Genomic DNA, 25,658 nt, shown 5'->3' with positions numbered 1-25,658 from the left:
GAGAGGCTGTGACTGTACCTACATCTCTGCTTTCACATCACTAGAGTGGTTCTTGCCTTTGTTTAGACCCATGCAGAAGTTGTATAGTCTTGAGGTCTTGACCCACAGCCTCACCTGATTCTCTCACGGCTCTACTGTTCTGACAAAAGAAGATCCTGGTGGTGTTCTGGGGCAGCAGTTCTCAACTCTGGCTGCACATCAGGATCCCCGGAGATGCCGATTTAGTTGATCTGAAGAAGAAGGCTTTGCATCTTTAAAAGTACCCCAGATGATTCTAATGTGCAACCAGTGTTGAGAAACACTGTTCTAGAGGTTTCGGTATAAGCTTTGCTCTCTGGATCTGCAAGTCCCTTGGCTTTAGAAGCCAGGGATCTGCATTGCCCAACAATGTAAACATACTTAACTCTACTGAACTGCACACTTAAAAAAGTCAATGTGGTTAAAAAAATTTGAGTGCATTGTGACACTGGAACTGTATGACTTAAGGGACAATTGTGGAGAATTATAGCTTTTATACCTAAAGCTATAATGTCTATTAGTTCTTATATCTCTAGGTGACATGCATACGTTGGTAGTTGTATCTAAATAAGATGCATGTCCTTTGTACTTTATTTTCACAGACATCTGTGAGAAAAATTTTTTGCTGTACTTTCTTGAAGATGTGGAATTTAAGCAATTAGTTCCAATCTGAATAACAAATAATAAATGTCACTATCTGTGAACATAACATTTAAGGCGTCTGTTTTCTTTCTTCCCGCCCTTGCTTTGCTTTTTTCTTTCTTTCTCTCTTTCTTTCTTGGAAAAAGTTCATTATATATGGATAGAATCATAGAATTTTCTGACTGCGAGAGGGCCTTAAAGATTATTTTTCACCACCCAGACTCAGAAAAGATATATCTAGAACCAGTAACTTTGAAGTCAGACTGGTCTTCAGCTACCGTTGCTTCTAGTATGATATCCTTTCTAAAATATTCTGTTGTGTACAAAAGCACATGATAAAGTCAACTAAATTTTCTCAAAAAAAAAAAAAAATACAAACAAACCTGGGGTCCTAGTATTGATAATTACCAGACATGACATGAATTCCTTCTATACTTAAGATATAATATTTGCCAAAAATTAGTGGTACTGTTTATAGAGTTAGTTGTGTTTTAAAGAAAGAATCTAAATTTGCTGTTTCAATAAGTTATACTTTCATGGGGTTCAAAAGCTATAAAAGGATAATGGAAACATCTCCCTCCCACCTCTATCCTCCAGTCATCCAAGTTTCCTTCCCAGAAGTAACCAGTATTATTAAAGATTCCTCCCAGAGAATCTCTGCATATATATAAGCAAATACATATCTACCTAATTACATTTTGACCTTTAGTTTTGTGGTTATCAAATGAGACAAACAGAAAGTTATGAATAATGCTGACTTTGGTCTTGTGTGCTTTTTATCCACATCTTCTCCCAGTGATGTTAACTAAAGATGGTTCACTGTTAAGAGACCTGCAAAACTGCTTAGCACATTATAATCCAGGTTTGTACACATACAGTGGAAGGGGAAACTTTGGGGCATGGTAGGTGTTTACTCAGACTCTCCCCACAAGTGTATGTGAGGTTGTGTTTCTGATGTAACCGTGAAAGATGTAGAAAATTTCTTAGAATTTTAATGTGAGAGAGAGAGCACACAAGTGAGGAAGCATTTGGTTGTTTTTAGGACTAGTTTTATTCTTAACTTTTAAAAATTTAAATATAATTGATTTATAATACAGTGTTAGTTTTAGGTGTACAGCAAAATTATTCAATGATATATATATGTATATATATAAATATATAATTTCTCAGATTATTTTCTATTATAGATTGTTACAAGATTTTGATAGTCACAATTTTTTATTTCAAAAAATTTCAAATCTACAACAGAAGTTGAAAGACTGTTACAGTGAACACCCACACACCTTTTAACTGGATCATGGTTTCTCAGTCTGGCTTTTGAAAATTACAGACTTTTCTCAGTCTGTAATTTGAAAATGAAGATATTTTCAAGCCTAAAGGTGAAAGACAACTATTTTATTGTCTATATAGGCTTATGCAAACCTCTTTGAATATTAACTGCCCTGTTTTATAATTTTACACAGTTTTTATGGAAACGAGCTCTCAAAGATCGCTTTAAATATGTTCGAAGACCCATAGAAGATGATGAACAAGTGATGAGAAATAAGTGTAAATTTGGACACCGAAGAGGCCAGACAAGGAAATCTCTTGCTGATATAAGATTTGAAATTAAAACTGTCCAGATAAAAGTAAGATTGAATCTTTAATTGTTCTGACAACTTACTGGTTGACTGATTAAGAAATAACAAATACTAAAATAATTAAAGCAAAACAAAATATCCTTTTGAAAATTTAACATGTGGGTCAGAAACCAAGAAAATCTGTTTTGCTTTTGTGAATGAGAATATTTCCAGAAGAGGGTTTCCAAAAACCTGAGCAGAGGGTTTATTGAACATCTCGTTTATTCTTTCACAATCTTCAAAAGACCTGGAGAAACTCTTAAGTTCTGGATCTTTGAATAATTTCTTTACCTCCCATCCTAAAATGTGTCCTATGCTCTTACTGTTCTTATTACTACAGAAAGTTTTTAATACTCATATTGTAGGGGTCAAGTAGCCTCTGGTTTCAAGGTTTGGGGAGGAAGATATGGGTACAAAACTCCACAGTGTTCTTGCTTTGTACAGAGGCGGCCGTGAGGAACTTCAGGCCAAGGGCCCCTGGCAGGGTCTGGAGATTCCCTACTCTACAGTGGGTTTGCTGTACCATAATGTTGATGTGGGTCCTAATTACCTGAGGTTCTGTAGATATTATCTACTTCATGGCCCCCAGATGCTCTCAGAAACAAAAATGTCCCCTGCTAATAAAATAGACTGAGCTCCTTGGGAAGGATGTCCTAACTATCAAGTTCAAGAAGCTAAATCTCATGTCCCCCGAAATACTGTTTTTCCCTCAATCCAATAGGAATGAGTGGGCTTCCCTGGTGGCTCAGTGGTAAAGAATCCACCTACAGTGCAGGAGCTACAAGAGCCGCAGGTTTGATCCCTGGGTCGGGCAGATCTCTTGGAGGACAGCATGGCAACCCACTCCAGTAGTCTTGCCTGGAGAATCCCATGGACAGAGAAGCCTGGCAGGCTACAGTCTACAGGGTCGCAAAGAGTCAGACATGACTGAAGCAACCTAGCACTCACACAGCACAACATGAATATGTAAATCTAACTTTTCACTATAAGCACATTTATGCTAGTGAATGTACTCGGTGTAAATATTCTGTTTTCTTTTTCAGCTAGTATAATTATTTAATATTAATAGGGCAGCCTATCAGATTATCTCAATTTTATTGTCACTACTTATAAGTCTCAGGGGACGGGAGTATTTTTTTAAACATATTTTGTAAACTATTCATTCTAGCATTATACATAAGAAAAATGTTAGATCAAGATGTATTTTTAAATATCTTATTATGTAACTTTCAAAGTGTTTTCAAAATGACAGTCCAGTTAAGGTAATACAATTTTATATCTGCTCTTTGATGAAAAGACAAGACAGGTGAAAGGTACATAAATTAAGAGATGTGATTTTATAGAAACTTCAACTGCAATATTCCAATTTTAAACTAAAATCATAAGATAGAATTAGATTTGTTTGAAAATATATTTTATATTCTTAAAATAAAGAGCCACTTTGTAAAGGAACATAATTACATTATGCATAAGTATTCTCAAAATATGTGACTTTCCTCATACTACAAATGGAGTTCCTTTATAAATGAATTAATATTTTAAAAATTCAGTTTTATTTCTTTCCCTTTGATGCGTGTTCCACCAAAATTCACTGGAGTGGGATGAATGGTAAAACTGGAAAAGCAGTCATTGTCCCCAGCAAGGGTAAGCCCACGGGGTCAGAGGTCACCCTGACAGACACAGGCTGAATGGCAGCTCCTGTCTTGTGTTGAGCCATCATTGACCCAGCCTGTACAGTCATCTTTCTATTCTTTCTCATAACCACCTCAGTTCATCTTGTAACTGTGCCCTTTGTGGGTCCTATCTTGGAGTCTCCTAGACATGCCTGCGTCTTAAATTGAATCCTACTAAGGCCCATCCCATGGATGGAGGAGCCTGATGGGCTGCAGTCCATGGGGTCGCTAAGAGTCGGACACGACTGAGCGACTTCGCTTTCACTTTTCACTTTCATGCATTGGAGAAGGAAACGGCAACCCATTTCAGTGTTCTTGCCTGGAGAATCCCAGGGACAGGGGAGCCTGGTGGGCTGCTGTCTATGGGGTCGCACAGAGTCGGAAACAACTGAAGCGACTTAGCAGCAGCAGCAGCAAGGCCCATGCAGGGGTCTTTGCTACAAAAAGAATAGGGATTGAATGTATCAGGGCCCAAGATGAGTTAAGTTGCAACAGAATTTAGTTTTGACCTTCCTGCCAGCTGGGACAAAAAGAGGCAACATTTTTCTTGCCAAGCAAATCTAATTGGTAAGAATTTACTTTTCTCAGTCTTACAAATGGAGCTACACATTGCTGGTTCTTTAAACATTGTAATGTCTCTGTTTATGACCTAATGTTCTGTAAAGCCAAGTGCTTCAAAGAATGGAAAAAATTTTACACTAGAATATTACAGAAACAATGTATTTCTGTATTTTGTACCCAACATAGTGACTAAGCAAATGGAAAAACACCAAGAAGAGTGGAGGGACAAGTTCAGTGAATATACCACTTATCTCATGGGATTTTAGACTTCAGATGAGTTGCCTAAATTATTTCCAGTCTGCATTTTCAATTCTTATAGCTCTTTTTAAATGTCTTTATGATTTCTGAAGATAGTTGGATTAAGATATACTTGGGCAACTTTCCCATGTTTTAAAACTTCTTGACTGGGCACAGCATTTCCATAATCTAGAAAAAAAGTTACCCCCTTGTGCTAGAGAGATGGGAAATGCTGATGTAGGCAACAAGCCAGGAGGCAGGCCATCCTCTCAAAGGCAGGGAAGTGGGTTTTGCTAAACTGGAGAAAAGTTTTGGGAATAAATAAGGAAGGAGAAGAGTTTTTCACTTGTTATGTTTCTGTTGTTAGAAGGAATTTACCAAAATATTGATGGTAGCTGCCTCAGTGAAGGACAGTGCATTTCTTACTCCCCTCATGTGGGCTTCTGAAGATGACTAAGCAGCTGCAGAATTTGTGTGAGTCTGAGGTCACAGATCTTTTGTCCGCAACCCTCCTCCTCCCTTAATCTCTGAGGTCAGCGTGGCACTGCTTAAACTATGCTCTGTGTGTGTGTGTCACATGCACACATACTCAGTCATGTCCAACTCCACAAACTGTAGCTTGCCAGGCTCCTCTGTCCACGGGATTCTCCAGACAAGAATATTGGAGTGGGCTTCCAGTTCCTCCTCTAGGGGATCTCCCAACCCACGGATCCAACACATCTCTTGCATCTCCTGCATTGGCAGGCAGATTCTTTACCAGATGAGCCACTGGGGAAGCCCTTATAAAACCCAAAGCTTCAGCAGCATCAAGCATCCACCTGTGAGTCTTAAAAATGCCTTGGTTCCTGACATTCTGCTACTAAAAGGAATTATAACCATGGTACGCAGAGCTATACTTGTCAGAATCCCAGGCTATGTTTCTAGATCAATCCTCCAAAAATACTGGATTTAAATGTGATGTTTAAAAATCCTTTGCCAACCTCATGACCCCATGTCACTGCTGGTTGTACATTCAATCAAATGCAGCATAAGCATAAGCAACACTGCTTCTTAGGCATCTGAGTTTTAGCTTTAGGTCCAAGCAACTTGTAGCCCTGTGAATTGATAAATCTGTTTCACTTGCTTAATTGCCTTTTATTATACTTTTTAGAGTACTTAGAAACAGAGACACAAGTAGATTCTCAAAACAGTAGAATTAACTGAGCAATATATTTTTTTTTATTGAAGTATAGTTGATTTAGGGCTTCCTTGATAGCTCAGTTGGTAGAGAATCCACCTGCAATGCAGGAGACCCCAGTTCAATTCCTGGGTCAGGAAGATCTGCTGGAGAAGGGATAGGCTACCCTCTCTAGTATTCTTGGGCTTCCCTTGTGGCTCATCTGGTAAAGAATCTGCCTGCAATGCAGGAGACCTGGGTTCGATCCCTGGGTTGGGATCTTCCGTGGAGAAGGGAAAAGTTACTCTATTCTGTGAGTGGAGAATTCTCCAGTATTCTGGCCTGGAGAATTACAATCCATGAAGTTACAAAAAGTCAGACACAACTAAGCCACTTTCACTTTCATAGTTGATTTACAATGGTTCAGGTTTTAGCAGTGATTCAGTTATACACACACACACACACACACACACACACACATATATATATATATTCTTTTTCAGATTCTTTTCCATTATAGGTTGTTACAAGCTATTGAATATAGTTCCCTGTGTATATAGTAGGTCCTGAGTTGTTGTGCCTTTTATATACAGTAGTATGTATTTGTTAATCTTAAACTCCTCATTTATCCCTCCTTCACCCCTTTGCCCCTTTGATAACCTTGAGTTTGTTTTCTATGTTTGTGAGTCTATTTCTGTCTGTGTTTTAACTGAGTAATTTCTTAAGTTGCTGACAATATTATCCTGTTTAAATGATGAAGACATATTGGTATTAAAAGCTTATAGGAACTGTATGTATGCAGTGTAGTGGAATTAACTTTGTACTGTATTATTTTCTTGTGAAAAACCTGAGGTGTTAAAGTCGAGTGACTCAAACTCACCTCATGGCACATTATCATCATTGTTCTGTGCCAGGCTTCTCTTGTTCTACTCATTTCTTTTTGTGCTCATTCATTTTTTTTAAGTATGAGAGTCCTTTTATTTTTAATTTTTATTTTATTTTTTGTTATGCTACGTGGCTGTGGGATCTTAGTTCCCCAGCCAGTGATTGAACCTGGGCCCTCAGCAGTGAGCACACGGAGTCCTCACCACTGGACCACCAAGGAATTCCCATGTGCTCATTCTTCTATGCCCTTTTCCCCACCTCTGCTCTTGGGCAGCCCTTCTAATGTGTTTCATCTGTATCTTTTTGTTTGTGCTAAGTTGCTTCAGTCATGTCCGACTCTGTGTGACCCCATAGACGGCAGCCCACCAGGCTCCCTCATCCCTGGCATTCTCCAGGCAAGAGTACTTTTTATTTGTGAGGTGTTCTAAAATGTGTACCATAATTTTGGGTTTATATATATTTGACTCAATGTAGATGATATTCTGGGCTTCCCAAGTGGTGCAGCGATAAAGAACCTGCCTGCCAATGCAGGAGATACAAGAGATGGGGACTAAATCCCTGGATGGGGAAGATCCCCAGGAGGAGGAAATGGCAATCCACTCCAGTATTCTTGCCTGAAAAATTCCATGGACAGAGGAGCCTGATGGGCTATAGTCCATGGGGTCGCAGAGAATCAGACATGACTGAGCACACACACAAATGCAATTCTATACCTCATTTGTATTTCACTTTTTCACTGACACTTTTGAAGTCTCGTTTATGTTACCATGTGTATTTCTACCCCGTGTTTGCAGCAATTTTTACAAGTCCTTGCTTCAAGCCCCTTCCTTCCCACAATGAATGGTACTACAGAGAACACTATTATACCTGGCTGGTTTTGGATGAAGCTGTGTGTTATTTCTTTGGCTTGTCCACCCAGAAGTGGAACTGATGGGGCCAGCATGGGTACTTAATTTGACTAATTGCTTTCTAGAATGGTTTTGTCAGTCTCAGCCCCATAGTACTGCATATCTTGGTCTTCCTGCCGGTGCTTGGCCTTAGCCAGCCTTGTGAGTTTTGCCAAGACTAACAGGTACAGACTGTAATCTCAGTCTTGTGATTTGCATTTCCCTGGATAACTAATGAATCTGAGCATCTCTCCATGTGTTTGTTAGAGTTTTGAATTCCTTCTTTTAGAAAATTACCTCTTTAGTTCCATTGCCCCGTTTTTAATGGGTTGGCATCTTTTTCTTCTTAATTTGTAGGAAGCAGTACTTCCCATACTCTAAGTCACAAAGATATTCTCCTACTCTTTCTTTTATGAAGTTTATAGTTTGCACTTTTATGATTAAATCTTTGAGTCATCTGGAGTCTATTTTTGTATATGCCATTAGGTAAGGATCTCCATAGAATTATTGCCCTTACAACCACTTATTTTTTTCACTGGCTTATGGTGGCAATTTAATTGTATGTTAACTTCCCCCTAAAAGACTTGAGTGTGTTCTGGGCACTCACTCTTATTCCATTGGTCTATCAGTCTATTCTTAATGCCATTGCCATAATTCATTTGATTCAGTTCAGTTCAGTTCAGTTCAGTTGCTCAGTCATGTCTGACTGACTCTCCGCGACCCCATGAATCGCAGCACACCAGGCCTCCCTGTCCATCACCAACTCCCGGAGTTCACTCAGACTCAAGTCCATCGAGTCAGTGATGCCATCCAGCCATCTCATCCTCTGTCGTCCCCTTCTCCTCCTGCCCCCAATCCCTCCTAGCATCAGAGTCTTTTCCAATGAGTCAACTCTTCGCATGAGGTGGCCAAAGTACTGGAGTTTCAGCTTTAGCATCATTCCTTCCAAAGAAATCGCAGGGCTGATCTCCTTCAGAATGGACTGGTTGGATCTCCTTGCAGTCCATGGGACTCTCAAGAGTCTTCTCCAACACCACAGTTCAAAAGCATCAATTCTTCGGCACTCAGCTTTCTTCATAGTCCAACTCTCACATCCATACATGACCACAGGAAAAACCATACTTAATGTTTATTACTCAGTATCACTTAGCACTTAGTATATAGACATTTCTGGGGCAGGTCACCCCCATTTTCTGGAATATGGAGAAGGATAGTGGGTCCTTTTCTCAAGAATTTGCCCCTGGGACTCCTTTGTAGCACTTGACTTCTTACAGAGAACTAGAGCCTGGACTAGGGGTACTGAGGTGGGAGGGCAAGTGGATATAGGACCAAAGGAAGGTTTTGAGCATCTGCCAGAGCAAGGAGCACTAGGCTAAGTTCTGTCTTGCTCTCACGAAGAGCCTGCTGTGACAAGATGAAGGTGGCATATGGAGGAATCCTTCATTTCACGCTGACACAGCCTGATGCACATCCTTTCCTGGGAATCTCTTCATCCAGAGGATTCGTTGGTGGTCCTCTTGGGTTTCTGCCAAATGCCTCATTTGAAACATCAGGATCTAAATATACTTTTGAAATGCTTTTTTTGGCTAAAGTACATATTTTCTTTTCTTAAATTATCGAGATTTCTTACAGCCAGTAAAACCTTCAACTTATTACCATAAACTTGTTACTCATGGGATATAAGCTGACTTTGATAATAGTCATTGCTTCCTTCAAGTTTTTCTGAAAAAACTTGGCTTGAATCTTTCATGTGTCCAGTTCTTCATATCTGTACCTGATATTTTCATCCACTTTGAAAAGATTCTCTTCTGTCTTTATGGAGTAAATGAACTCTGAATTTATCTGGTGAAAATTTAATTTTTTTTCTTGAAGCAGTACAGGAAGGACTTTGAATTTCCCACAAAGGCTTTTGTTTTTCTCTCTATTTTTTTCCTAGTTGCAATGATCTTCTCTCAGTTTGGAGGCTATTAATGTGATCTTTAAATGCACAGATTATTTTATCTTTATCAGCTAATTTAATCTATACTTTAATTTTTTTAGAATTTTAAGTAACTTAATCCTGTTTCTTCAGAAGTCCTTTTGATGATATTTTCTTGGAGGTTTTCGTTTTATGCATGATTTCTGTTCATGCTAAGTCACTTCAGTCATGTTCAACTCTGTATGACCCTATGGACGGTAGCCTGCCAGGCTCCTCTGTCCGTTGGATTTTCCAGGCAAGAGTACTGGAGTGGGTTGCCATTCCCTCCTCCAGGGGATCTTCTGACCCAGGGACTGAACCTGTATCTCTTATGTCTCCTGCATCGTCAGGCAGATTCTTTACCATTGTTGCCTCCCAAGAAGCCCTTATCCAGCTCCAAATTCCTACAATCCCTGTTGTCTTCTCCAGGAATAACAGTCACTCCGGTCTTCCAACTGCTAGTTTATCACATGTTTAGTGCTTCTATTCATTATTGAAAGTGACATTAAAATCTCCAACTACTATCATTGTCTCTTGCTTCCTTCTGTCAGTTTTTGCCACATGACATTTGGGCCATTGTTAAATGTGTGTAAGTTGATAATTATTGTATCTTCTTAATGGATTGGCTCTCTTCCCATTTAAAATATCCTCCTTTGTCTCTAGGATCAATTTTTGTGTTGTTTATTTTGTCTCATATTAGTATAGCTATTCTCTCTCTCTTTTGGTTACTGCTAGCATAATATAATGGCACCCCACTCCAGTACTCTTGCCTGGAGGAGCCTGGAGGGCTGCGGTCCATGGGGGTCGCTGAGGGTCGGACACGACTGAGTGGCTTCACTTTCACTTTTCACTTTCATGCATTGGAGAAGGAAATGGCAACCCACTCCAGTGTTCTTGTCTAGAGAATCCCAGGGACGGGGCATCCTGGTGGACTGCCGTCTATGGGGTCACACAGGGTCGGACACGACCGAAGTGACTCAGCAGCATAATATATCTCTTCCCATCTTTTTACGTTCAACCTACTTATGACTTTGAATCTAAAGTACGTCTCTAGTAGACAGTATATAGTTGGATACATTTTTTAGATCCATTCTGTCAATTACCTAATATGATTACTGATAAGGTAGGAATTATGTCTACTATTTGTTTTCTATTAATATATGTCATCTCTTCTTACTTTATCCCTTATCCCTCAATTACTGCCTTCCATTGTGTTAAAGTAGATATTTTCTAGTATATTAATGTAATTCCCCTTTTTGTTTCTCTTAGTAAATAAACATTTTTAGTTCTTTCTTTAGTGGTTGCCCTGGAGATTACAACTAATACCTTGATTTATAATAATCTAGTTTGGATTCATACCCTTTTAATTGTAATAGCATATAAAAACTTTGCCCCTGTATAACAATACTCTTCTTCCCTTTTGTGCTGTTAGTTAAATTTTATACATTGTATGTCCCTCAACACAGAATTTATAACTGTTGTTTCATGCAGTTGTTACAACCAACAAGATGGGAGAGTTACAACTAGAGAACTATTTTAAACTGTCTTTTATGTTTACCTGTGTCGTGACCTTTACCAGTACTCTATTTTTTCATGTTGATTTCAGTTATAGTCCATGTTATTTCATTTTAGCTTGAAAGACCACCTTTAGAATTTCTGGTAGGGCAGATCTGCTAGTGACCAATTCTCTCACTTTTTATTTATCTGAGAATGTCTTAAATCTCTCCTTCATATCTGAAGGATGTTTTGCTGGATATAGAATTTATATAGGGGATTTTTTTCTGGTTTGAGATTTGGGTGTTCTAGCACTCAGTTCGGAGAAGGCAATGGCACCCCACTCCAGTGTTCTTGCCTGGAAAATCCCATGGACGGAGGAGCCTGGTGGGCTGCAGTCCATGGGGTCACACAGAGTCGGACATGACTGAGTGACTTAGCAGCAGCAGCAGCAGCATTCAGTTATCATGGTTTTGGCCATAGATAACAGACAACACTGCCTGAAATTGGCTAAAATGATAAGGAGAGCTATGGTGTCACATAATAAGAAACCCAGAGGAAGATGAGTGTGGATATGATTTCTGCTCACCAAGTACTCAGCTCGGCTCCTCCAGACCACCAGCAGGACTGTACTTCTCCACTCCCTTGAAGTGAGATGTGCCCATGGGACTGACTCTGACCAATGAAACGTGAGAAGGAATGTCAAGGGTGTTGAAGATCCAGTATGCGGTGCTCCATCTTCTCCCTTTCTTTGGCAGTGGTGACTGACTTTCTAGATGGTAAAGCCAGATTTTTCAGAGGAAGAGGATGAAGAGATGGGTCTGTCCCATGAGAGATAAACTTCTGTTGCTCTAACATCTGGGGGTTGTTAGGTAGAGCAGCAGCATCTTGCCTATCCTGAATAATACCAGCAGCTCCAAGCTCAGCATGTCAGGCTTTGGATCCACATCTTAGTGATTCTTCTGCTCCTGGCAAGCTTCATCAAGTGATGGAGTTCTAAGGACTTTTCTCAGAGTATGAAAAATACAAAAGTAATATTTTGTCCAACTCTGACTTGCAATATCAAAATATACTGGGAATGTCACAGAAGTTTCCATAGAGAGGTTAATTGGTGCTTTTTAAAAAAACTTATGCCGTATCTAGGACAGTAACACAAGGATTTAATAAATGATTCTGGGGTGCCCTTGCATACAAAGTCCTCCAAACATTGGTTAAATAGATAAAGAAGCTAGCTAGCTAACTAACTGCTAGGTGTTAAATTACAAGCACCATATTTATACAGGTTCATTGTCTGAGTTGTCTAAGATTTCACTTACCTATGGTGGACTATGTTCTGAAAATATTTAACAGAAAATTCTAGAAATAAAGAATGCATAGGTTTTATATTGAGAGAAAGACCACATTCACATAAATTTTATTACAGTATATCATTATAATTTTTCTATTTTATTTTTAGTTATTGTTGTTAGTTACTGCTGCTGCTAAGTCGCTTCAGTTGTGTCCAACTCTGTGCGACCCTGTAGACGGCAGCCCACCAGGATCCCCTGTCCCTGGGATTCTCCAGGCAAGAATACTGGAGTGGGTTGCCATTTCCTTCTCTGGTGCATGAAAGTGAAAAGTGAAAGTTAAGTGTGCCTAATTTATAATTAAATTTTATCATAGGTCTGTTAAGGAAAAAACAGTCTGTACCTAGTGTTCAATACCATCTGCAGTTTCAGGCTTCCTGGGGGGTTCTTTGAACATATGCCCTGCAGATAAGGAGGGGACTACTGTAATTTATTTCTCTTAAAACATTTTATTTTTCTATTTATTTGGGAATATAAGTACCCCATGACTTTGAAAGTCATTAGTAGTTCTCTGTGTTAGCTTTCCTTGGCTTAGAAATCAAATGGATTTGAAAGCCATGAAAAAACTGCTTGGATAGTCAAATGCTAAGGACATCTATGAGGTTCCTTTGAATTTCTTTTAGGGCATTTACTGTTTGCTTCTTACTGTACCTGACAGATGATAATTTACTGTATAATATTCTAATCATTTTTATAGCCTTTTCCACAGTTGTTTCTCTCATGGTACAAAACTGAACAAGATAGCAAAAGTTGAAGAAAAACGTTGACAGTTAATTGCATTCTGGATATAATGCAATTACTGCCATCAGCAGGTGGCACATTTGCTAATACTGTGAAGGTTTACAAGTCAGCTGTGCACTTGGAAACATGGGGCAAAGTCAAAGCCCTTTCCCTGCTGACTAAGACACATGGCTGTATGTTAAGGAAAACTGCTCAAGTTACACAAGGAAGCATCGTTTTCAAAGTCACTTTGATGACAATAGAAGTAAAAACAGGGATGATTGGAATTTGGTATGAAGAAAACCCTACCATCGAACATAGCACTCTCCAATAGAAATATAATATGCACCAAAGATATAATGTAACATTTTCTAGTAGTCACATTCAAGAAAAGTGAAACAGAGCGGGTGGAATTATAATATTAAAACTATATTTTACTTAACCCAATATTATCATTTCGGCATGTAATCATTATGAAAGTTTGTTAATGAGATGTTTTACATTCTTGTTTTGCATACTAAGTCTTTGAAATCCAGTGTTTCCAGTACATGTATTAATTTGGTCTAGCCACAATTCAAGCGGTCTATAGCCAATGTGGCCAGTGACTCTAGAGTGGACGACTACCTTAGAGGAATTAGAGGGTTAAACGACACTCTCCAGTATACACCATAGTTAGCAGGAAGCATGACCAGTTACTAATGTCAAACCCTTGTTGCATTTCTGGGGTAAATCCAAGTTAGTTTTTCCTTGTTCCTAGTATGTGCAACTTTGTCCAGAAATGAGATTGGCCCGTAATTATCTTCTCTCATACAGTTCTTTCAGGTTTAGGAATCACAGAGGCTTCACAGAGGCCTTCGTAGAATGGACTGGAATACTTCATAGAATTCTTTTTTTTCTTTGACTCCTTGAAAGAATTTATGTAAATTTGGTACATGCTCTGTTTGGAAAGTTTAGCAAAATTTAACTGTGAAACTTTCAGGTCTTGGTATCTTCTTTGTGGAAAGACTTTTATTTTCTAACTAAATTTATATAAGGTTGTAGGAATTTCTTTTCGATCTGCTGGTATGTTACATTTTTTTCTAGAAATTTGTTCACTTGTTCTATGTCTTGCTAATCATCTTATGTTCACAGATAGTGGATCTACCTGACACTTTCCTAATATACTTGTAAAAGTCCTAATTTTTCCCATCTTTTATAGGTAACATCTGTTCACATTCTGGTCAGATGACAGGATGTCAACTTGCTGATTCAAGTGTAGTTCAGCCAAGTGTCCTCTCAGCTAATTTTTCAAGAGTTTTTTTGTTGTCTCCCCAAAACCTGTTGATTGCCTTAGGGTTTTTTGTTTGTTTGTTTGTTTTTCTGGCTGAGCTGTGAGGCTTGCAGGATCACATTTCCCCAATCAGAGATTAAACTTAGGGCCTCAACAGTGAAAGAGTCCTCACCACTGGACTCCCAGGGAATTCCCTGATCGCCTTAGATTTTTGTTGTTGTTGTTATTTATTTTTTAATTGAAGGATAATTGCTTTACAGAATTTTGTTGTTTTCTGTCAAATCGCAACATGAATCAGCCATAGGTATACATATATCCACTCCCTTTTGATCCTCCCTCCCACATGCCTCCCTATCCCACCCCTCTAGGTTGAAACAGAGCCCCTGTTTGAGTTTCCTGAGCCATTCAGCAAATTCCCATTGGCTATCTATCTTACATATGGTAATGTAAGTTTGCATGTTACTCTATCCATACGTCTCACCCTCTCCTCCCCTCTCCCCATGTCCATAAGTCTATTCTCTATATCTGTTTCTCCATTCAGATCAGATCAGTTGCTCAGTCTTGTCCAACTCTTTGCGACCCCATGAATCGCAGCATGCCAGGCCTCCCTGTCCCTCACCAACTCCCGGAGTTCACTCAGACTCAAGTCCATCGAGTCAGTGATGCCATCCAGCCATCTCATCCTCTGGCGTCCCCTTCTCCTCCTGCCCCCAATCCCTCCCAGCATCAGAGTCTTTTCCAATGAGTCAACTCTTCACATGAGGTGGCCAAAGTACTGGAGTTTCAGCTTTAGCATCATTCCTTCCAAAGAAATCCCAGGGCTGATCTCCTTCAGAATGGACTGGTTGGATCTCCTTGCAGTCCAAGGGACTCTCAAGAGTCTTCTCCAACACCACAGTTCAAAAGCATCAATTCTTCGGTGCTCAGCCTTCTTCACAGACCAACTCTCACATCCATACATGACCACAGGAAAAACCATAGCCTTGACTAGACGGACCTCTGTTGGCAAAGTAATATCTCTGCTTTTTAATATGCTACCTAGGTTGGTCATAACTTTCCTTCCAAGGAGTAAGCGTCTTTTAATTTCATGGCTGCAGTCACCATCTGCAGTGATTTTGGAGCCCAGAAAAATAAAGTCTGACAATGTTTCCACTATTTCCCCATCTATTTCCCATGAAGTGATGGGACCAGATGCCATGATCTTCGTTTTCTGAATGTTGAGCTTTAAGCCAACTTTTTCACTCTCCACTTTCACTTTCATCAAGAGGCTTTTGAGTTCCTCTTCACTTTCTGCCATAAGGGTGGTGTCATCTGCATATCTGAGGTGATTGATTTCTCCTGGCAATCTTGATTCCAGCTTGTGTTTCTTCCAGTCCAGCGTTTCTCATGATGTACTCTGCATATAAGTTAAATAAACAGGGTGACAATATACAGCCTTGACGAACTCCTTTTCCTATTTGGAACCAGTCTGTTGTTCCATGTCCAGTTTGAACTCTTGCTTCCTGACCTGCATACAAATTTCTCAAGAGGCAGGTCAGGTGGTCTGGTATTCCCATCTCTTGAAGAATTTTCCACAGTTGATTGTGATCCACACAGTCAAAGGCTTTGGCATAGTCAATAAAGCAGAAATAGATGTTTTTCTGGAACCCTCTTGCTTTTTCCATGATCCAGTGGATGTTGGCAATTTGATCTCTGGTTCCTCTGCCTTTTCTAAAACCAGCTTGAACATCAGGAAGTTCACTGTTCACATATTGCTGAAGACTGGCTTGGAGAATTTTGAGCATTACTTTACTAGCGTGTGAGATGAGTGCAATTGTGCAGTAGTTTGAACATTCTTTGGCATTGCCTTTCTTTGGGATTGGAATGAAAACTGACCTTTTCCAGTCCTGTGGCCACTGCTGAGTTTTCCAAATTTGCTGGCATATTGAGTGCAGCACTTTCACAGCATCATCTTTCAGCATTTGAAATAGCTCAACTGGAATTCCATCACCTCCACTAGCTTTGTTCGTAGTGATGCTTTCTAAGGCCCACTTGACTTCACATTCCAGGATGTCTAGCTCTAGGTCAGTGATCACACCATCGTGATTATCTGGGTTGTGAAGATCTTTTTTGTACAGTTCTTCTGTGTATTCTTGCCATCTCTTCCTAATATCTTCTGCTTCTCTTAGGTCCATACCATTTCTGTCCTTTATCGAGCTCATCTTTGCATGAAATGTTCCTTTGGTATCTCTGATTTTCTTGAAGAGATCCCTAGTCTTTCCCATTCTGTTGTTTTCCTCTATTTCTTTGCATTGATCACTGAAGAAGGCTTTCTTATCTCTTCTTGCTATTCTTTGGAACTCTGCATTCAGATGTTTATATCTTTCCTTTTCTCCTTTGCTTTTCGCTTCTCTTTTTTTCACAGCTATTTGTAAGGCCTCCCCAGACAGCCATTTTTCTTTTTTGCATTTCTTTTCTATGGGAATGGTCTTGATTCCTGTCTCCTGTACAATGTCACGAACCTCATTCCATAGTTCATCAGGCACTCTATCTATCAGATCTAGGCCCTTAAATTCAGTACCATTTTTCTTGATTCTGTATATATGCATTAGAATACAAAATTTATCTTTCTCTTTCTGACTTACTTCACTCTATATAGTAGGTTCTAGTTTCATCCACCTCTGACTCAAATGCATTGCTTTTTATGACTGTGTAATATTCCATTTTGTATATGTACCACAACTTCTTCATCCATTCATCTGTTGATGGACATCTAGGTTGCTTCCATGTTCTAGCTATTGTAAATAGTGCTGCAGTGAACAATGGGATACATGTGTTTTTTTCAATTTTTGTTTCCTCAGGGTATATGCCTAGGAGTGGGATTGCTGGATCATATGTGGTTTTATTCCTAGCTTTTTAAGGAATCTCCATACCGTCTTCCATAATGGCTGTATCAATTTACATTCCCACCACAGTGCAAGAGTGTTGCCTTTTCTCCACATCCTCTCCAGCATTTATTGTTTGTACACTTTTTGATGATGGCCATTCTGACTGGTGTGAGGTGATACCTCATTGTAGTTCTGGTTTGCATTTTTCTAATAATGAGCAATGTTGAACATCTTTTCATGTGTTTGTTACCCATCTGTATGTCTTCTTTGGAGAAATGTCTGTTTAGGTACTTTCCCCACTTTTTGATTGGGTTGTTTGTTTTTCTGGTGTGGAGTGGTATGAGCTGCTTGTATATTTTGGAGATTAATTCTTTGTCAGTTGTTTCATTTGGTATTATTTTCTCCCATTCTGAGCGTTGTCTTTTCACCTTGCTTATAGCTTCCTTTGCTGTGCAAAAACTTTTAAGTTTATTCAGGTCCCACTTATTTACTTTGCTTCTATTTCCATTAGTCCAGGAGGTGGGTCATAGAGGATCTTTTTGATTTATGTCATCCAGTGTTCTGCCTATGTTTTCCTCTAATAAGAGTTTTATAGTTTCTGGTCTTACATTTAGGGTTTTATCCATTTTGAGTTTATCTTTGTGTGTGGTGTTAGGAAGTGTTCTAATTTCATTCTTTTACATGTAGCTGTCCAGTTTTCCCAGCACCATTTATTGAAGAGGCTGTCTTTGCCCCATTGTATATTCTTGCCTCCTTTGTCAAAAATAAGGTACCCATAGGTGCAAGGGTTTATTTCTGGTCTTTCTATCTTGTTCCATTGGTCTATATTTCTGTCTTTGTGCCAGCACCATACTGTCTTGATGACTGTAAAATAAGCAAAATCAAAACAGTCCAATAAAGTACAGTAGATTGATCCAGCAAACAAAGGAAATAAAAGATTATATCTACCAGTTAAGAACAACACTAACTAAAGCTCAAACTGGAAAATAAAACTGAAGCAAGGTGCCAAGTGGGGAATAAAGCAATGAAAACAAAACTAACAAATATGTTGAGAGGAAAGGAAAGAAAGAAAGAATAGGTATGCAAAGTTAAATAAACTTAGATGAAGAAGATTTATATACATTAAAGATTAATTGCAAAGGGGAAAAGAACAGTAGGAAAAGCAAACACAGGAATACATGTATAAAAAATAATAATAAGCTTAAAAAATTAAAACTAAAAAAAGAAAAAGAGAAAAAAAGGAAAACTCCTTAGAACTGCAGAAGCCCAATATAGAGGCAGAGGATTATAACAACAATAAAAAATGTGAGAAAAGAAAAAAAAAAAAAAAAAAACTCAAGAGCTTAATTAGATTTCATAGTGCCAATAAAATCAACAACTACAACAGAGCAGGGGGCAAAGGGGAAAAAAAGAAAAAAGTAAAAAAAAATCCAAAAGAGTCTACTACACAACAGGTCAAAACATAAGAATAATAAATGTTTTCTTGAGTCACTGCTGTCAGAGTGCTTTCCCTCGCTGGGAGTCCTCACCCTGTGATTGCTCGCTCCACAATCCCAAAACTCCAGCTCCCAGCTGCTGCACCTTCTAGGGAACCTGCCTCCCTGTCCGGGGTATGTATGGCTGCAGCAAGGACTGTTTAATTCTCAATCCATTTAGGCTGCCACAGATCAGCTGTTTTACTCTCAGCCTTAGATGTTTTTCCTCTGACTCAGACGATTGCCTGGATGTGGGGATTGGACCCCTGCTTCAGTTCCTCCACCCACCAAGGGCAGGTCCATCCTAGAAACATTCCTGTTTTTCCCCCTAGTTCCTTTGTCCTACCAAGTTTCGCATGGTTCTGCATATTCTTTTCCACTGGTCAGGTACTCCTGTCAGCTCTCAGCTGGTGTTCTGCATCCACTTCTGTGTCTGAAGTTGTATTCCTGATGTATCCGTGGAGAGAGATGCACTACATGTCCACCTATTCCTCTGCCGTCTTGTTCCGCCTGCCTTAGATTTTTTTTTTTTGCTTTAGATTTTTAATGAGAATACGTGGGGTACCTTTTAGCCACCCCACCTGATCCAAGGTACCCAAATGTATAGGGAATATAATTGACAACTTCATGATTTAGTATCACAATATAGCCACTGTATTTGTTTTGAATTTGGATTATATGGCCTGGTACTATAACTCCAAATAGGCATTTAAAAAGGAAGAACACAAACAATAACAAAACCTTCATTAAAAACTTTATCTCTTTTTAATATTTTGCATTCTAAAATTTAAATGCATAGGAAAAATGACATTCTTATTACATGTTACACTTCTGGATAATCTAGATATCCATGTAAAAGGGTGTGTAGGAAATGAATAGCTCTTAAATCTGTCAAGAGAACAGATTATAACTCCATAGTTGGTAATTAACTATTTGATTTGTTCACAGCATCAAAGATTTGTTCACAGCATTGTCAGCATTTGTTAGTCAAGGTCAAACATAATGCTACATATGAGGGCATTACTGAGTATGTAACAACAGCTCATAATTCAAGTCTTCATGGAGTGTTAAACTGCCACCTGAAACGTGTAACATATGATATTTTGAAAATATTTTGCAGGAGGAAGCTGTTTGTTTAGATCCTGAGGTAGATGAACATATTAACTGGTTCCAGCAAGAATATGTGAAAACAGAAAAGGATTGGAGAGAAATTGATAAGAGGATGAGCCAGACTTTGGAAATAAGAAGAAAGTTGATTGGCGGCAGAACACCTCTGAAGGACATTCTTAAAATGTTTCCTTTCCTGCAGTGCCCTTATCAGGTATCTGTATTTACCTATAATACTCTGATTAGTGTGTTCAAATGGACTTTTCGCTCTTTCTTCTTGGAGCAGTAACAGGACTGTGTAGCAAGATGATGGATGTGAGTCTCAGTAGAATGTGTGGGGTCCAAGGGGCTACAATGAGGAGCATTTGGTAAGAATTTCTGGAGTCATTCTGATAACACGCACTGGCTGTCATCAGATGTGAAGAGTTGCCAGTGGTGCCCCAAGGCACCACCCCCCTGCTTTTGGGGACTTTGACAGTGGGAAACATTTTCCCTTTGCACGCATTTAGACAATCAAGATAGTTTATTAGTGTGCTGTTAGCCTGCAGCATTACTTACAATCTATTTCCTTTATCATCCCAAATTATTCCATAAAGTGAAAGTGAAAGTCAGTCATGTCTGACTCTTTGCGATCCCATGGACTGTAGCCTGCCAGGCTCCTCTGTCCATGGAATTCTCCAGGCAAGAATACTGGAGTGGGGAGCCAATTCCCTTCTCCAGGGCATGTTCCCAATCCAGGGATTGAACCCAGTTCTCCCACATTGCAGATAGATTCTTTAAGTGGTCTTAAAATATATGAAGTTTTTATGGGTAAATCAAACATCCTTCCATTTAGTTTATTTAAGGTGGCCATTAAAGGTCCTATTATAATTTTACTGTAATTTTGGCTGTAGTATATAATGAAAGATTCATCAGAGTTTTATCTGAGAACGCATTTCATGAAGGAATGCTATGGGTGCAAGAAACCAAATGAAATGAAAAGTTTTACAGGTTTTTCTTCTCTTCACCCCCCACTCCAAAAAAAAAAAAAATTGAAATAAGAATTTGTCTGAAGTTTTATTTTAATAATAATGTCTATAGAGAACATGTGAATGTTTATTTCATAGCAGGCATGTTCTTAGTGCTTTACATAGATTATTTTAGTTAATTCATTTTCAGCAACCATACCTTATTTATTGCTTGATTCTCTTTCAGTTGCTAGGAACAGCAATATCTGGTAGCCTCTAACTGTTAGAAGAGTATGACAGATTGACACATGTATGAAATATACTTTTAAAGCAAAAATTCTTAAACCAATAGTCTAAAATGTTAGAAAGTGAAAAAATGAAAGTGAAAGCCGCTCAATCGTGTCTGATTCTTTGTGACCTCATGGACTATACAGACCATGGAATTGTCCAGGCCAGGATACTGGAGTGGGTAGCCTTTCCCTTCTCCAGGGAATCTTCCCAACCCAGGCATTGAACCCAGGTCTCCTGCATTGCAGATGGATTCTTTACCAGCTGAGCCACAGGGGAAGCCCAAGAATGGGTAGCCTATCCCTTCTCTGGTGGGTCTTCCTGACCCAGGGATTGAACCGGGATCTCCTGCACTGCAGGCGGATTCTTTACCAACTGAGCTAAGCATGTTCTAAACATTGTGGCAGTTCCCAAAGTACCTAGCAGAGTACTGTGTGTGAAATACCAGTGAAATACTGATCTTTTTAAATGCTAAATGAGTCAGTAGATGGTTGATTGAGGCAAGAATCATTGGTGAATGCTAAATCTTTCAGATGAAAATTACAGTAGGAACAAGATATTTACACCAGCTCAAGGGATCGCCCCATAAAATACATTCAACTGTATTTTAATTAATAATTATTACATATATATGAATTAACCTGGAAGATTCCATTTTACCCGAGCAATCAGTTACTATCTTCAATAATGGGACCAACAACCATCCTCCTGATGGAGAAGTGCCAGCATTCTGGCTAAAAAATATGTAAATCATGAAGAAACATCATATGAACCTGGAATGAGGGGGTGTTCTCCCAAGTAATTGGCTTCTACTTTTCAAGTATGTTAAGGAATTTAAGGAAAACTGAGATGCTGTTTCAGACTGAAAGACCAAAGAAACATATCTAAATCTCATGTGTTCCTAGATTAAATCTGAGATTTGTAAAGAGCATGATTGCAACTGGAAAGTTTAAATAGGGTCTGTGGATTAGATTTTCCTGATTTTTATGGTTATGCTGTTGTTCTGTAGGATAGTGTCCTTGTAATTCTTAAGTACAAGGAATAATAATATGCAATGAAGAATTAAGGGTTAAGAGGGCATCCTGTCTACAGCTTATTTTCAAATCAGTCAGAAATGTTAGCCTTGGGCAAAGTTGCATGAAGGCCATTTGTGACCTCTATTTACTCTTTCTGCAACTTTAATGTCAACCTGAAATTCTCTTTTTTTAAAAAAGTTAAAGAAATTCCTAGATTCTGCACCCAAGAAAGTGGACTCTCTACCATCCTTGTGTTTCACTTCACATCTCCCTGCTCTCTGAGAGTTTCTTTTTAGGGTATTAATACAGATTAGTGCCCACTGAGGGTTGCCTGATAGCAGAGTTGCTATGCCTTTATGAGGATGTGCATTCCAGTTTTCTGATAACTTTCAGACCTAATCTTTGGGCAATTTATGATCCACCAAAACATTCAAGAAGCAATGAGACCCAGTGGGTAGCATATAACTATTTCTTATGGAGTTTTAGGGAAAGTAATGACTACATAATTCCTTTTAGTGTGGGTGATGAGTTTTATAATGTCACTCTGTCAAAAAAAAAAAAAAAATTGGGAGGGAGTGGTGCTGGAACTCTCCCAAGAGAAGAATTTAGGTGGTTGCAGGAAAAAGTGATTCTGAGTAAAGAGGTTTCCATACAGGTTAACTGGTTTTGCTTTCATCTCGTAATCGAATCTCGTAGATTGTTTTTCATCCTTTATTTCTGTCTGATGTTACAGTGTCTCTAAAGCTCTTTTCCCTTTAGGATAATAGGGTTAGGGATTTTTTTCAAGGTTTGCTTCCTAAAATCGGATAGATTTCTTCTTGTGCTTCTTCCTGGAGTGCCAAAACAACAATGTAGTAAGGAAGTGTAAGATCCTAGAATTTCCGCTGGGTGACACAGACAGCCAAAATATTCATTGCATTCATTGAGGAGGGATTTCTTTTTTGTTTGCTCTTTCCCCCAATTACTTTGTTACCCTCATTTGCTTGAGTCTGTATCTAGATTTAGTTCTGCATGCTTAGATGTTTGTCATGTCCACTATTTATCTTTTTCTGTTTATTTCAGGCTTCCACTCTTTTCTCCTCCTCTGTCTTACGTCTACTTCTCCACTAAAATTAATCCAATATCTAGTATATAAACTAGCATTCAAAACTTAATGTAATTCTACAGAGTAATTTAATTCCTTGTAGTCCATAGGTTAGCTTCTCTTGTGATCTTTTTCTTTTTTCAGCTCTTCAGAGAATTCCAGCTTCTTACAAGAACAGATATTTTTAAGAAAACAAGGCACATTTTGGAATCCTATTCAGAAAATATACTGACTTCTCTTTCATTGGTGGACAACCCAATCTATATTGCATTGCAAGAAAAGATGAAACAGCATACAGATGAAGACATGTTGAAACGTTAGTAAACCTGGGGGATAGGGTGATCTGGTCTCAGTTACCTGTATAATTTAGGATAATTAGGAAAGCTATATTTTGTAGAATTTAGTGAAAAAATACGTGAGGAAGAAAAAATAATTTCTCAAGTAGAAGGAGCTTAAGAATAGATTTTAAAAGTATACGTGATATAATATTTAGGAAACTAGTAACCTGTTAATTTCATATAGAAGGTAATTTACAGACCACAGGTTAAGTACAATGAAATCATTCTGGCAGATGGACAGAGAGTACAGAAATCTTGCCTCCTCTTGGCTGTAATATGGAGGGCAGAACAGGAGATCTTGAATGTTTACTACATGGGGATGTTGTTTAAAAAAAATATTAGGGGAACTAAGATATAAGAAAGCTTGTTTGTTCTTTAGAAGGTAAGTAACAGCAACCAAAAAACCACACCTTTTAATACTGGCTTTACTTACAACATTTACTTGGACTGTAAATATGTTTGCTTTGACAGATATGAAGATGACAGCCACTTGTTTACTCCTACCAGATGTTTTTGGGGAGGATTCCAGCCTTTTTGTCATTGTGAATGACAAGGTATGCAGTACATCAGTGATCATTGGTTTGATGTTTAATACGATATATTGAAGCAGGATGGTGGCCTATTTTAAAGTTATGTTTTGTCATATTTACAAATATGCTAATTGTAACAAGTGCGTTTATTGTAATATCATGGTTAAATTGAGGCACATTGTATTATTGAGCTATTTTACATACCACGGGGTAGTGACTGTAATCTTTTTTATTCAGGTGCAAGTGTCCACGCCTGTGTTAGAAGTTAAGAACCCTTTCAACATGGATGTCTGTGAATTTTCTTTGTATTTAGAAAAAGAGAGACTCACAAAGGTGGATGACTGTATTACAGCTTTGGCTGCTCTCATAGCTTCCTTCCATGTGTTTGGGATTGAGTGTCCAAGAAGACTGTCTCAAACCCTCAACTTCCTAGAGACACTGATTTTTGATGTGCACAGTCCATATTCTCCTTCTATGAAAGAAAAGGAAAAGGAAGTAGGATTTCAACATCCAGTCACTTAACAGCATGCCAAATATTTAAGCAGAATGGATCTCTGGGATGGCTGAAACTATTAACCATTGTTTTGATTTAGTAGAGGTAGGTATTAATATTAGAAAAATCATCTTGTCACTGAGATTCAAATGAATATTAATGCCTTCTACCTTTACACTTTGACACAAATTCTTTATTGAAATTCTGTAATAAAATATGACTTAAAGAGCTGTTTATTTCAAGTTTTAAGAAATTCCAATCCAAGTTAACACTTTCAAGGGGGCATAGTTTTTAAAAGACACTATGCTTCACATTTTCTTAAAATCCTTCAAATTAGGGTATGACTTGAACTTAAGGCAATATGTCCACTTTTGAAAGACTTAATGCCTAGGACTGCTGAAGAATTGATGCTTCTGAACTGTGGAGCTGGAGAAAACTCTTGAGAGTCCCTTGGACTGCAAGGAGATCCAAGCAGTCAATCCTAAAGGAGATCAGTCCTGAATGAATAATCATTGGAAGTGCTGATGCTGACGCTGAAGCTCCAATACTTAAGCCACCTGACGCAAAGAGCCAACTCATTGGAAAAGACCCTGATGCTGGGAGGGATTGGGGGCAGGAGGAGAAGGGGACGGACGACAGAGGATGAGATGGTTGGATCGCATCACCGACTTGATGGACATGAGTTTGAGTAAGTGCTGGGAGTTGGTGATGGACAGGGAGGCCTGGTGTGCTGCTGTCCATGGGGTCACAAAGAGTCAGACACAACTGAGCAACTGAACTGAACTGAATGCCCAGGAGCTGCACATTTGTGGCCTGTGGTTCTGTCCATTTGGTTTGAGCACTGTTTGGAAACATTTTGAACTTCAGCATTTTAAGATGTACAGGTGGTGCTAGTAGTAAACCCTGCCCCACCCTGCCGATGCAAGAGACATAGCTGAGACAAAGGTTCAATTCCTGGGTCAGGAAGATCCCCTGGAGATGGGAATAGCAACCCACTCCAGTATTCTTGCCTGGAGAATCCCCGTGGACAGAGGAGCCTGGTGGGCTA

At 38.9% G+C, this 25,658-nt stretch overlaps 1 protein-coding gene across 2 annotated transcripts in view; it reads left to right on the top strand.

Moving 5' to 3' along the window:
* The window catches only part of SAMD3 (sterile alpha motif domain containing 3), a 44,148-nt gene extending 19,074 nt beyond the window's left edge, over positions 1-25,074 (top strand). For both annotated transcript variants that reach the window (XM_027551521.1, XM_027551522.1), the window contains 5 exons: positions 2,124-2,288; positions 19,928-20,128; positions 23,394-23,565; positions 24,059-24,141; positions 24,355-25,074. In XM_027551521.1, coding sequence (XP_027407322.1) covers positions 2,124-2,288; positions 19,928-20,128; positions 23,394-23,565; positions 24,059-24,141; positions 24,355-24,639 — 906 coding nt within the window. In that variant the 3' untranslated portion in view covers positions 24,640-25,074. The remainder of the gene's footprint in view (positions 1-2,123; positions 2,289-19,927; positions 20,129-23,393; positions 23,566-24,058; positions 24,142-24,354) is intronic.
* Positions 25,075-25,658: the final 584 nt, after the last annotated feature.

Source organism: Bos indicus x Bos taurus, chromosome 9, assembly GCF_003369695.1.
Source record: "Bos indicus x Bos taurus breed Angus x Brahman F1 hybrid chromosome 9, Bos_hybrid_MaternalHap_v2.0, whole genome shotgun sequence".
Taxonomy (NCBI): Eukaryota; Metazoa; Chordata; class Mammalia; order Artiodactyla; family Bovidae; genus Bos; species Bos indicus x Bos taurus.
Note: the sequence above shows the minus strand (reverse complement) of the source record. Positions and strands in the feature narration are given on the sequence as shown.